Here is a 13,660-nt window from a genome sequence, read left to right as displayed (position 1 = left end):
CCCCACTTCCACGCCTTACTTTGTAGGGTGACATGGGAAGAGAGACCATGCTTGGCCACATTTGTTATGTTTGTTGTAAGAGCAGTATACGTGGATTCCAAACCTGAGGGACTGGTCTCATTACAGACGTGGGCATGCTCATTCTGGGCTGGGTCGGTCTCCGAGTGCAGCTGTGGTTGTGAAATAGTGTGAGATGAGCAAAAGTTCTCAGTGATCCTACTAGGCTGTTTTGCAGCATAGGATAGGGCTTCTACAGTAACGGGAACTGATTTCTCCCCAGAGGTAGTGTCATCCCATAGCGCTCGGTTTGGCCCTGTTGATAATGACCTGACTCTGGATGGGGTGGTTTTTGGCTGCCCGTTAGTTTTAAAATATTCCTTCTATGCTGTTCATCTAGAATGGTGTTTCCTTATTATAATGTTGAGTAGCCCCAGAGAGAACTCCTCCCTCTCTTGTCTAAATTGCCTCATGGAATAAGTTTCTTCCTCACAGTGCAGCTCTTTGCCTATGTGTGCCCAGATATTTGCAAAGTTTCCTTCAGTGACATCTGCTGACACAAGCAGAGATTGACAGCAAGGTCCAAGGGGCAAAATTTACTGACTTACCGGCCAGGCACCTCTCATGACATTACCATCTTCTCCACCATCAGCGTCCCTTCTTCTCTTGCCATACTCCATGCTCAGAGTGGCGCCAAGAGCCCAGCGAATTAACCTGTTTTCACTAAAATCCCTCTTCCAAATTTGTGTCCCAATGCTCACAAGAACCAAGCAGCAGAGACATTCCTGTTCCTGACTACAAAGCTGAGCCCTTGGTTTTCCCTCTCAGCTCTTTCGTTGCTCATTGGTTGCATCCTGTATGAAAGAGAGATGGCAAGCGGTCTGAGCGAGGGGCCAGCCCCTGTGTAGTCTGAGGCACCCAGCACGCTTTGACTAGCAATGAGAAATCAAGGAGTTCTGCATCTCGGTTCACTCGATTCCCTTTCTTAAGGTCAAACACAAAGTGATCTGAAATAAAGATGATGAATTTGGGTACCCAGAGCTTTCTCACTTTTCTCTCTGGAGCTTGCTTAACCTCTCTGGTTGTGTTACAAGGATGTTAACCTTTCTGGTTAGTTCATTGGTACACCCAGTAGATATTTTGCTCACTACCCTTACGTGCAGTAAGGATTGCAAAAAACTGTTACAGTGACTGTTTTGTAATAACAAGGGGTGCGTGTGTGTGTGTGTGTCTTTCAGAAATGCTGCTCATGGATTCTCACTTATTCAGGTGGACAGTATGAAGGTCACCATGAAGGATATCTTACAAAAGGCCTTAAAGCGGAGAAAGGGATCGCAGAGGGGTTCAGGTGGGATACTTATTTTGCTTTCTGTAAAGAGATGTTTTGTCATGAGTATTTCTCCACCTCTTCCCTCCCCCCCCCCAACCCCCGTAAATCTATTTCTTGTAACTGTCCTGCAAAATATAAATTTTTGTTCAGTTAATATTGTGATTTTTAGCACAGCTTCAAAACTGCTCTGTTCACAAGTGGATACAGAAAGGAACAAAAGCTTTTCAGATGCTACTGGAAAATGCTTGCAGTGAGAGAATTAGACAGTGTTTCTTGCAAAAGCCATATAGGTGGTATCAGTAATGTTTGTATGTTATGGCAAAGACACTTGCATTAAACACCAGTGGTACCATGAAACGAACTAGAAACATGATCATACCTTTGCTTCTTACTTTTCTTATGTCAGGCACAGATATTTAATGTGACTTAAAACAAGTCCTAAAAATACAGCAGATTGTAACTAGGGTAGAAATAATGGAAGAATTAACTTTTTGCAATACTATCAAAATACTGTTGCTCTTATAACTAGCTTGGATATACTGAAAGTAGGACAGAAGAAAATAGGTAATTCTCTCACTGTACTGCAAAACAATGCTTTCCGTGACTATAAATATACATTCACATATATATTAGTTGAGATATTTTTAAAGTACAAGGCTGAGAAATCTGTCCAGCAGCAAGAAATAATTATTGTGAGAAATTGCCCTGAGTCTTGTCATGCCACAGAGAACTTTAATATAAACCTATCTATATACTCAGTAGAGATCAGTATCTTGGCTTTGTAAATGAATGAAACCTCCTTATAGAACCCTTAGTTTTAAGTATGTGAAAATAAAATAAACCTTTTTCTGTTTAGAGAAAGTAGTTTGGTGCAGTTTTCTTTTAAACGAGTGTATAATCTGTCACAGATTTAATTAGCTATCTTCAGATGAAAGCTGAAGTTTTAATAAAAGTTAGGAGAGATAACACAGTGAAGGACACGGATGAGCTGTCTCAAGGCCATATTCCAAGGGAACGATAAGAGCTGTAAAAAATGGCAGAGGAGAGCAATTGAATGAAGCAATGAAAATCTGATTCTCGTAAAAAGAGAGCGAGAGAGAGATGCTGGTAGGGGCGGTTGTAGATGAGACCTGCTAGCGTCTGCAAGCAATTTGGCTGCTTGCCAGGAGTCATTGTTCACCCTCAGCTGTGGCGGCTTGGTCCAGATGTGCCAACTGCACGTTTCGGCTTTTGCCAGCTGACTGCGCCGTTTGATAACCAGCTCTCTGGATGCCCATCACTGGCCGCAGAGATAGAATTAAATGATGATGATCTTCCCACAAGTTGGGAGAGGAAACAATGCATATAAATCTTGATTTCATCTCAGCGTGAGAAGTCTTTATCCATCATCACTCATAATGAACAAGTCGTTAGCTGCGATGAATGGTGCCCTGCTTTTTTTTCAAACATCTCTTTTGTTCATTTTTTGGGTAACTTCTGTGTATTTGCTGGGGGTCATATTTCTCCCCTAATAGAAGGGTGGCTACATTGCTGTCCAACCCCATGTATTAAGTACTGCTCTTTTTTCTATTTGAAATCAGGTTTTGCCTTAATTCTGCTACTTAGGTTCCATAGTTCCAAAAAGGGAGTTTTTTTCCTTCCTCTAAGACTTTGATTCTCTTGTCATGATACCTCAGCATATAAATTGTAAACCTTGAAACCACTTAGATGCACGTATTGCAAAGTATTATGCTATTCTGAAATAGGTATATTAAATTTATGAGGCTTGAGAAGTACATAGCAACTAGTTTGAATGTGCATTTCTTATAAATACAACTTTTATTCACGTGAACTGCCACACGTCCTCATCCAGTGTATTTGTGTGTCAGCCAGGTCTATAGTAGGTGCTGATTCTGAAAATACTTCTACGCAGACTCATTTTTAATCACCTAAATAGTTCCATTGACATCAGCACAATTTAAAGGTAGGCGTGTGCGTAAGTATTTCCAGTACTAGAGCCCAAGATTGTAAACTTCATGAAGCAGATCCTCATTCTCTCTTGGACTGTGCTGAGCTCCATAAATGCATTTATTTTGCTCTATTTTAAAAACATGTCGTTACGTATCTAGCCTTAGTTCAAAACACCGTGATAGAGTTGCTTAGTTTAAGGGACTCCTCTACTGGGGTATTAGATTATTAATACACCAATATATGAAATAATACAATATACTTATTTTTATTAAGTATTAGTGTTGTACTTCCAGCCCTGCTCAACACTGCAGCTTGTCAGCTAACAGATTTCTCTTTATCTTGCCAATATAGTCTTTGAAACAGCTCAGTATTGCAAACTATCAGCCATCTGCTCTGTCTGAGCCTCTTGCACTTCCCTCTTGATCAAAAACACGTCACTCATGGCCACTGTGCTGTTAGCACTGGGAAGGCGAAGGCAGCTAAGATTACAGGGCAGTAGAACTCAGATTGCTTTGGGGATCAACAAAGATGTATTGGGATCAGCTACGATGGAGCAGAAAAAGATTTAGAATTTACTCTTTCTCTGACACCAGATTTTTCAGTTTGAGTGAATGTAGCTCTGATATTTTCTCTTGAAGACACAGAATAAATGGAATTTAAGCTCATAAACTGTCAACACAGTAAGATGCTGTGTGTATATGAGTTCAGTCTTACATAGAAGATTGTGATTAGTGTTCCCTTTAATGTTTCCATTCATGTGTGGAATAAATTTTGTTGTGTACCATGGCAAGTGCAGTTGTACACCACCAATAGAAACACGCTGTCACCTGTGGGTGCTCTGCTAATCAGCTGGGCGGCATTTGACTCGATCCTGGATGGCTGCCAAAGCGCTCAGCTTAGAAGGGACTGATTGTTACGTGTCAGTTTTCAGTAAAAGCTGATGATAGAATTTAATTTAAGAAAAACATTTCCCCCAGCGGTTCAGCAAGCCCCTCCTTTCAGTGCAATCCCTTGTTTTAAAAAGAGTTTATTTGTTGAAATACTGCTAAGGCTCCACGCATTTTTAAGTTCCTTATCAAAAGTTTCTCTCTAAATTTCCATGTTATTACTGACTTGCATGACAATTTCAATCATCCTGCATTCATGAAAAGGTGGAAAGTTTAGTGGCATATTTCAGATGGAAGAGAGATTATTGAATGGCTGTAATATGACCAAGAAGTGGACATTCCAAAGATAGAAGAGTTAAGTTTAGTTCCTGAATTACTTTTCTGTAACGTTTTGGTTTCTGTTGGTAATTTGAAGAATACTTTCATTACCCATTCAGAACAAATATTCCTGGATTTTACTAACTGTAATTTGCAGGTGGCTGTTGGTTTAAGGCATTAGTTCATTAAAATCTCTCCGCTGAGGTGACCTCTGTGAATCAGTGACCTTCTGCGTGGCTCCATTTTTGACTCTTGTGTAAAAATACCATTACTGGCCTTGTCACTACCAACTTTACCAACCTCCTGAAGCAGGGGGTTGATAACGACAGGCAGAGTTTGTAGTGACAAATGATAGCTCAGATTTCTGCTTTATGAAAGTTGTATTTTAATATATGCACTGATATTAACACAGGAGTATATGTTAAACGAATCACATCTATAAACATGTTATGAACACATTTATTTCAAATTACATTTGCTAATGAGACTGAAGCGGAATAAGACTTTGGCCTCCAATTTAATTGTGAGATATTTGAGTGTATGAAATCATGGGTCAATAAATGGATATATATGTGGGTAATGACCTTTATTTCATGGAAAATACTCTGAAAGAAATGGAAAAACATTTTAATTATATTGGAATAGATCTTTCTAAAATCTGACATTCATCAAAATGTAGCTGTTATGAAAATACTTGCATAAGAAGACAGAGTATGGTGACTAAGTAGTGGCCTTTCAAAAGTTTTCTATAAATATATGCTTTTAGTAAAAAAAAATAAAAGCGGTGTTGTCTTTTTAGAGAAAGGGATCACTCCTAACCTCAATTAAACTAGTAAAAATGCATACCTTCATTCAGTTTATGGGTTTATTTTCGCTTTTCATTTTTGATGACTTATTTATAGCACCCAGTGTGTTGGGCAGAATACACAGCAAAGGACTAGCCTGTGACCTAAAGATGTTGCTGTCTAGTCAGAATGCATGCTTTTGTCTTACTAAATGAAGCTATTGACAAATGTAATACTCACACAACCCAAGTAATAAAGCATTAGGCTACAACTATGTGGTCTTATTAGTCACATCTCAGTCGGTATGCCTCTTTCCTTTCACCGTGTTGAGGCTTCCTGTTAGGGAAAGCTATGTATTGAAGAATTACGAAGCACCCACTTGGATTTCCTTAATAATTTTCATTTAAGCCTGTCAGGTAGCCTCTTAAAAACTGGTTCCTCCCAGCACCGTCTCCATGGGGGAAAGGGGAGGCAGGGCTGTAGCTTGGACAGGCGTTAGCCAAGAAGCAGCTGATTCCCAGCTCGCATCCTGTCCCAGATGCTGCACCTTTGCTTTTTAAATGTATTAAGAGCCTGCTGGCTCTTAATACATTTAAAAATCAGAAGCGCAGCAGGGGAGGGGGGGATAGTATGAGCCGGGATAGCTGATTCCTGGCTTGTGCTGGGTCCTCCCCCCCCCCCCCCCCCCAGCTGTGCTTTAGATGTATTAAGAGCCATCAGGAAAATCCATTGATTAGTTGATTAAGTTTAACATCCCTAGGGCAAACACCAAAGACTTGAGCTGAGAACATCCACCTCTTTTAGTTTAGAAACCAGCACAGCCATCCTCTCCAGTCCGAGTGTCTCATGTACACAGCTCTTTTGCTAGATTTATTTAAACATAGGCCCAAGACTAGAACAATAGTTGGAAGCTTTTATTCCTTAACGTAATTTTAGTTTAGTACTGCCCAGACTTTTCCTGTTGTGCCCCTACCCCCTTACCAGTCATGGAATCCTACACCCCTTTCCCACTCTCCCCCCCCCCCCCCCATTACCGCACAGTAGGCTTGGCAGATGAATTTGGGCTGTATGTGCAGGTAGGGACTGAACTGAAGGTGGGGGAGGAGCTAGAGGTGGCCTAGGAGGGCTGGAGTGGGAGAAGAGTGGAGCTGGGCTGGGGGCAGAACAAGTCTGGATGGTGCTCCCTCCCCCATTCCCTCCTGTGCTGGCTGGCCCACTCCCCGCCACGCACCTCAGGCAAGCCTTACAATTTGGGAACCACTAGTCTAGTTTATTTTTCAACCACCTTGCTAAGGGCTGGTCTACACACCAGGTTGCACTGGAATAACTAATGCCATTTGAAAAACGAGTGCTCCTGTGGCACCATAGAGACTAACCCAAGTAGAGAGAATCATGAGCTTTTGTGGTCACAGCCCACTTCAGAGGAGATGAACCTGAGTCAGTTCCTCTGAGGAAGTGCGTTTTGCCCACGCAAGCTCATGTCACTCTGTTTACTTTGGTTAGTCTCTCGGGTGCAACAGGACCACTCGTTTTTAAAGTTGCCACCTAACATGGCTCCCCCCTGAGACTTTTTAATTCCATTTCAATTCACCAATTTAAACAAAATTGAAATGGGGTATTTTTAATGCAAAATAAGTTTCCACACACAGATTTGCACCAAAATAACAAAAGGCTTTAATAATAACAGATTTACTTATTTCAGTTCAAGTTGGTTTGTAGACCAGCCCTAAGATGAATTGAAAAACGGCATTGAATTTCTCTCTGCTTACTTAGCTGAAAACCTTGTAAGATGAAAAGGAACTCGCTAAGCACTACAAAGTATTTCAAATCTCCACTGCTATGATTTGGGTAGATTTGTTATTCCTGAAGAGTTGCTGTTTTAATGGTGCATCCAAAGGGAGAACATAATTTATTTGGACTGTCAGGTAAATTTATTTAGAATAAAGAAACTAAGTAGTCATGTGGTAGGAGGCAAAGTGCTCTCATGAATCAGAAACTGTGTGGGAGACAGAACACTTAATTAGGAATAAATAATCAATTTTCATCATAGCAGAGGGTTAACTTTGGGGTGTCACAATGTTCCATGGTTGCGCTGGTGTTTAAATATCTATTCACCGTCTGGGGGGGGGGGAGGGTGAGCAGTGAAGTGGTAAAATAAGCAGATGACACAAAAGTATTCAGTAAAGACCAAAGAAGACAGAGGAACCTAACCAAGCTAACTGAATGCACGTCTTGATGGCAGGTGAAATTCAGCAATGATAAATACAAACTAATGCTCACAGAATAATTTGAACTACTGATGTACCTTACTGGCTTCTAAACTATTGATATAGGCTCAGGAAAGCCACCAGGGCATCCTTCTAGAGATCTCAATGAAGACTTCTGCTCCATATGCAGCGGTAGTGTAAAAAAAGAAGCACAGTTGCAAGGAATAGGATGGACAGTAAATATGAAAAGAATAATACTAAATGCACAGCCCTGACTGCTCAACTTGGAATACTCTCTTAAAATTTGTCATCAGCACATATGAAAAAAGATAGCACGGGAATAGAGGCTCTTCAGAGACACAGTGTGAGCCGGATTAGGGCATGAAATAGCTCATCTGTCCAGAAAGCTTGAAAAGATGGAGCTTATATAATTGACAGAACAGATGAGTGAAGTAGGATAAACATATGCAAAACAGTGAATTGTTTGGAGAAAGTTTCTCAGACCTCCTTCCCCGCCATGTCATAGCACAATCAAAGGCATTGAAAGGCAGCAAATTCAAAACTGATAAAAGGAAATACTTCCCCAGGGAATACATGATAGCCTGTGGTACCCATGGTCCCAGGACATCTTTGAGGCCAAGACTTTAGCAAGATTCAGTAAAGTGCTGGAGATTTATTGGGATAACAAGATTATCCAGAATTATAGTACAGTAGTAAAGAATTAAAATAATTCTGAAGAAATTTAAATAAACTCTCTTGCTTCAGAACATAAAATAATCTCAACGAGTATTTCTACACTGCCAAAACAAGAATGTTCTTAATTTGGGTTAAAACAGCAATGAGGAAAGGAGAACTCGAGTTGAATTTTTAACTTTGTAGCTTTTAACTCAAGCTTCTAAGCCAAGAAAAGCTCTTTTGACAGCAACTTTGGTTCTGGGTGTCTCAGGTGACTTACCACACCTTGAAAAAACCAGTGGAGACACACGCTTTTGGATGTTATGAGGAATCGTGGAATTGTAGGACTAGAAGGGACCTCAAAAGGTTGTCTAGTCCAATCCCTTGCTCTTGTGGCAAAACTAAGTCCTGGTCTATACCACCACGGACCCTCGATCTAGTTCCACAACTTCAACTACAGAAATAATATAGCTGAAGTCGACACACTTAGATCTACTTACTGTAATGTCTTTGGTGTGATGAGTTGATGACTGATGATCTCCAGTTAACTCTGGCTATGCTTGTTCTAGCAGAGTACCGGAGTCTGCAGGAGAGCACTCGGCGGTAGATTTATCATGTCTATATTAGACACTATAAATTGACCCCTCACTGCATTGATCACTACCTATCAATCAGGCAGTTATGTGGACCTATTTTAATATTATCTAGACCAGTATTTCTCAACCTCTTTTTTTAAATAAAATACACCTTTAAAAAAAATCTATAAGTACCCCCACTACCTACAGTTTTCAGACACACACACACACAAATTTTTTCTACCATTACAACACGTTTGTTTAAACAACTTAATCGTAGCCAGGTGGTCGATGACATTTTTTAGCGTAAAAAATACAAAAATAAAGCAGCACTGTAAAACTTAAAACAAAAAATCAGTTTTCTCCAAATTTCAGTTGTTGACGTACCCCCCAGACTTCTCTCTAGTACCCCAAGGGTACTCGTACCACTGGTTGAGAAACACTGATCTAGACCGTCCCTGATGGATGTCTTTCTAATTTGCTCCTAAATATCTCCAATGATGGAGATTCCACAACCTCCCTAGGCAAGTTATTCCAGTGTTTAACCACCATGAAAGAAGTTTTCCCTACTGGCCAACTTAAACCTCCCTTGGTGCAGCATAAGCCCATTGCTGCTTGTCCTATCCTCCAAGGTTAACAACAATTTTTCTCCTTCTTTGTTACAATCTTTTAGGTGCTTGAAAATGGTTGGCATGTCCCTCCCCTCTCAGTCTTCTCTTCTCCAAACTAAACTAGATCTTTAATCATGTTTATTGCTCTTCTCTGGACTTTCTCCAATCTGTCCGCATCTTTCCTGAAATGCGGTGCCCAGAACTAGACACCAGGTTCCAGCTGAGGCCGGATCAGTGCAGAATAGAGCGGAATAAGCTTTGTCTCAGGGCAGGTCATCCTATTGCTGCCTGTTGCAGAGTTGCTTGTGCCTGCCAGCCGATACTGGCCTGGTCAGACATAATATTGGGCAAGATGGAGCCCTGGTCTAATGGGCAGAGTCATTCCTGTTTTCTTAGAACCTCCAGAGGTATCCAAATGCAGATTGGAGCATTCCCAGTTGCCCTTCATTGATCCATTTTTTAATATTTAAATTTATAAATTAATTTAAAATCCCTTATATTGGCTAGAGTGTAGTGATTGGACATTCTGTTTCTTTGCAATTTTCCTTTCTAAGTTAAGTTATTACTTTACTTGATTTCTTCCTTAAAAGCATGTGCTCTGTTGAGTTTTATTAAATATTTTAGACCAGGTGTACCCAGAGAACATTCCTTTGTAAGGGAGGTTTGAATAATGTCTCAATACTTTTTCATAAAGAACAAACATCTACTGAAGAGGGGTGACAGGATCACACACTAGAGTTCCACAAGGCATGGTAGTTGTGGCTCAGGGGAATACCGCATCATTTTTTGCCACATGCCCAAACCAAAAACTGGAAGAAATTTGTGCAAGTTGGGGGAAGTCTGTAACAAACAATCAGTGTCACATAACAGAGAAGATAAATCTAGAGAGGAAATTGTTCAGGCAGATGTTTAATTAGTTGAAGTCAGCCTGGATAAATCAGGGTAGAAACTGCCTGTGCAAGATAGGTGGGTTTACATCCCTTTCTCTAAGCTGGTTTCATTGTACTTAAAGCAAACTGTTACTTTAGCTTAGTGAGGAAGAATCAAATGCAGTCGCATAACCTGACTCTTATTGTAATGGATTCCCTGATGTACACTCATAAAATAGAAAATGTAATTGATGTTTTCTTATGGTAATGAAAAACAACTGAGTAGAATACTTTTACATTTATTTAAGGTATTGCATACTCAGCAGCATGTTTTGCCAAAACATTTTCACATGAGAACAAGAGAGAAAATATTCTTGGGTTTGGTTGTTGAATGAGATCATAGAGGAGGTTGGTATAATCCAGAATTGGCCACCTTTAGGAGAATTAGCAAAACTCTCCTATTTAAGAAAGCATTCCCATAATACCCAGAAACATAGAGCAAGGAAATGAAGGGAATTAAATCCCATTCCAAACCAAGCTCTTGTTTCAGGGAAGAAAGAGAGCTGAAGACTCCATTACATTCAGTGAGCAACTCCTGTGCATATCTAATTTACCTAGGCAGTGGGGAGGAACTTTGTTGATAGTACCATAGCGCTCTTTGCAAGTTTGGACACATGCAATAAAGTGTGAAGTTGTAACATCAGTTACATGGCCAGGTAGCTGAAGGTGACGTACTTAGGTCTGAAGGCGTGTTTTACTCATTGAAAGTAAATGGAAGTTTTATCATTGACTTCAAATGGGAGCAAATATAGTCCAACACTGAGTGGTTTCATTCCAGAGAAGGAGTGAAAAAAATACTAATTAGCCTCACTTAATTATTAATGTGCCATTGTAAATGCTGATAACCTTAAAAAAATTAGCTTACCAGTTATTACAGATCATCTCGTTGCTTATTTCTAATGAACTTACTCACCACTCCTTTACAGTATGCCTACTCTGCAGCTAAAACCCTGTCACTGGGCAGCTGGCTTGGGCTAAAGGGCTATATAACTGCAGTGCAGATGTTTGGGCTCGGGCTAATTCTGGGTTCTGGGACCATTCCCCTTCACAGAAGATTGCACAGCTTGCCATATCTCGTGCTTAAAAAAGGACTCGGGGCATGTCTTCACTACAGGCTGCATCATTGGGCAGTGATCAGCTCAGCAGGGGTCAATTTATCATGTCTAGTATAGACATGATAAATCTATTGCTGAGCACTCACCCCTCAACTCCGGTGGTGTCGAAGAGTAGTGGAGTTGACGGGAGAGCGTCAGCTGTCAACTTACCATGGTAAGCAGACCTAAGTACGTCAGCTTCAGCTACGCTGGTCATGTAGCTGACGTTATACAACTTCAGTTGACAGCCCATGAGAGCGTAGACAAGGCCTGAGTCTCCTGTTGCATTAGAAAGCTGTATCTAGAGAGAGAAGTTACCTTCTAATGTTGTTTGCAGAATATATGCATAGGTGAAATTTGCTAATATACAATTCAGAAGCATTAGCCACTGTTTGATGTCCTGTGATGGAGAAAAATGTCATCTTCTGCTACTTGAGGTGGCACTCTATTTACAGGAACAGTGCATCTGATACAGTAAAGCCCTTATTTTCTAAATATGAGCCGACGAATTGGAAGAAATGGAAGTGAATTGGGTTTAGAAAAACGACACCTTAATTCTGACTGGCAGGCCCCATTTAGAGTGATAGGGCTGTCCAGTGTGCATTGGGTGGAACTGTTGGTGATTCTGCTGAGATTTCCAGCAAGGCTGCCAAGTCACAGTGGTGGCCTGCTAAGAAATCTGAGATTCCATCTAAACTCTCCTGCGTCATCACTAGCAGGTATCTAAAAAGGGTGTCATAAGGAGGAGGGAGAAAACTTGTTCATCTTGGCCTGTGAGGATAGAACAAGAAGCAATGGGCTTAAACTGCAGCAAGGGAGGTTCAGGTTGGACATTAGGAAAAAGTTCCTAACTGTCAGGGTGGTCAAACACTGGGATAAATTTCCCAGGAAGGTTGTGGAATCCCCATCTCTGGGGATATTTAAGAGTAGGTTAGATAAATGTCTATCAGGGATGGTCTAGACAGTACTGGGTCCTGCCATGAGGGCAGGGGACTGGACTCAATGACCTCTCGAGGTCCCTTCCGGTCCTAGTATTCTACGATTCTATGAAGCTCATTAGCACTAGTGAAGGGACATGATGACCCTGGTCAGCAGTGGTTCATTTTCCGAGAGACTTAAGAATATATTCAGTTCATCAGGGAATTTCCCATCAATCATGAAACAGCCAAACTCAAGGCACTTTTCTTGTGAGCAGAATTTGATTGATGAAATGAGTGAACTTTATTTTCCATCGCCATGCCCTTGAGCCTCCTACTTCCAACTCGGAATCAACTGGCTTGTTCTGTTCAGACTTCGTCCTTCTAGTCTCCTGCTGCCTCGTCCGCCTTTTGCATGGCCGCCAACCTAGAGAGCAAGTTCTCTCGGGCAGCAGCTCTTTTGTTTCCCCATCTGACTAGAAGCGAGCCCAACGGGGCCCTGTGAAGGCCATGGGGGCTACTGTAATGGGAATAAGGAACAAGTGGCTACCCCTGGATCTATTAATGTAACACTGGTGTCCAGATGGGAAGTGCTAGGGAAACACCGCCCGTACTTTTACCACAGTTATGGTCCCTGCTAAAAACAAACCAAAACTGGTTTTGAAATGGAGCAGCATGAGAATAACCCTCCCAACCACTGATGCCCACCATGTCTCCCGTTCTGATGTGCCTTGTGAACGGAGAACCCGTCCCTTCATCTCGTCTGATTTTACGTGAAATTCTTTGCAAGACAAACGTGCTACTGATCAGTATTAAATAGCAGCTTTAAACTGTCAACATCCCAAACCAGAAATACTCAGTCCTTTTAAGACCAAACTGCTATACAAGTCTAAATGTTATAAACAGTAACTTCTGCCAACATTTCATAGATGTGACCTGTGTTTTCCATAGGTTAGAGCAAGAACTGCTGACTGAGTATTGTGTTCTGTTTGGAGAAAGACAAATACCTTCCATATAAGTGAAAGCAGCTGTTTTATAATACCATTAAAGTCCCTAACAGCTGTCAGCTATTGCTTTTTTGCATTCTTTTAAAATGCATAAATGTGTAAAGTTACCAAAAGTTGTCTACACAATGATCTTACTAATCTGGATCAGTACCACAGGAAGTCGATGGAACATAAATCTAAAACCATCCTGATCATATTTTAGTCTCCATCAGAGAACAAAGTAAATAGTAGTTGGAAAGGCTGTTTAGGGCCGTTGTTCCATCCCCCAGCTCATGCGGGGTTATTCCCAAGAGTAGATTTAACTAATTCATAGTATAAGGTTGTTTATTTTTTTCCTTTCAAAGACAATTATTCAGTCACCTGTCCAAACTTTCAGAA

The 13,660-nt window shown here is 40.9% G+C and overlaps 1 protein-coding gene across 12 annotated transcripts in view; it reads left to right on the top strand.

Moving 5' to 3' along the window:
* MAPKAP1 (MAPK associated protein 1) overlaps positions 1-13,660 on the top strand; it is a 171,207-nt gene that overhangs the window by 103,204 nt on the left and 54,343 nt on the right. For all 12 annotated transcript variants that reach the window (XM_075905711.1, XM_075905714.1, XM_075905710.1 and 9 more), the window contains one exon: positions 1,236-1,345. In XM_075905711.1, the coding sequence (XP_075761826.1) occupies positions 1,236-1,345 (110 nt within the window). The remainder of the gene's footprint in view (positions 1-1,235; positions 1,346-13,660) is intronic.

The sequence above is a fragment of the Pelodiscus sinensis genome, chromosome 22, assembly GCF_049634645.1.
Source record: "Pelodiscus sinensis isolate JC-2024 chromosome 22, ASM4963464v1, whole genome shotgun sequence".
In the NCBI taxonomy this organism is placed as follows: domain Eukaryota; kingdom Metazoa; phylum Chordata; order Testudines; family Trionychidae; genus Pelodiscus; species Pelodiscus sinensis.
The sequence above is the reverse complement of the archived record's forward strand: the minus strand, read 5'-3'. Positions and strand labels throughout refer to the sequence as shown.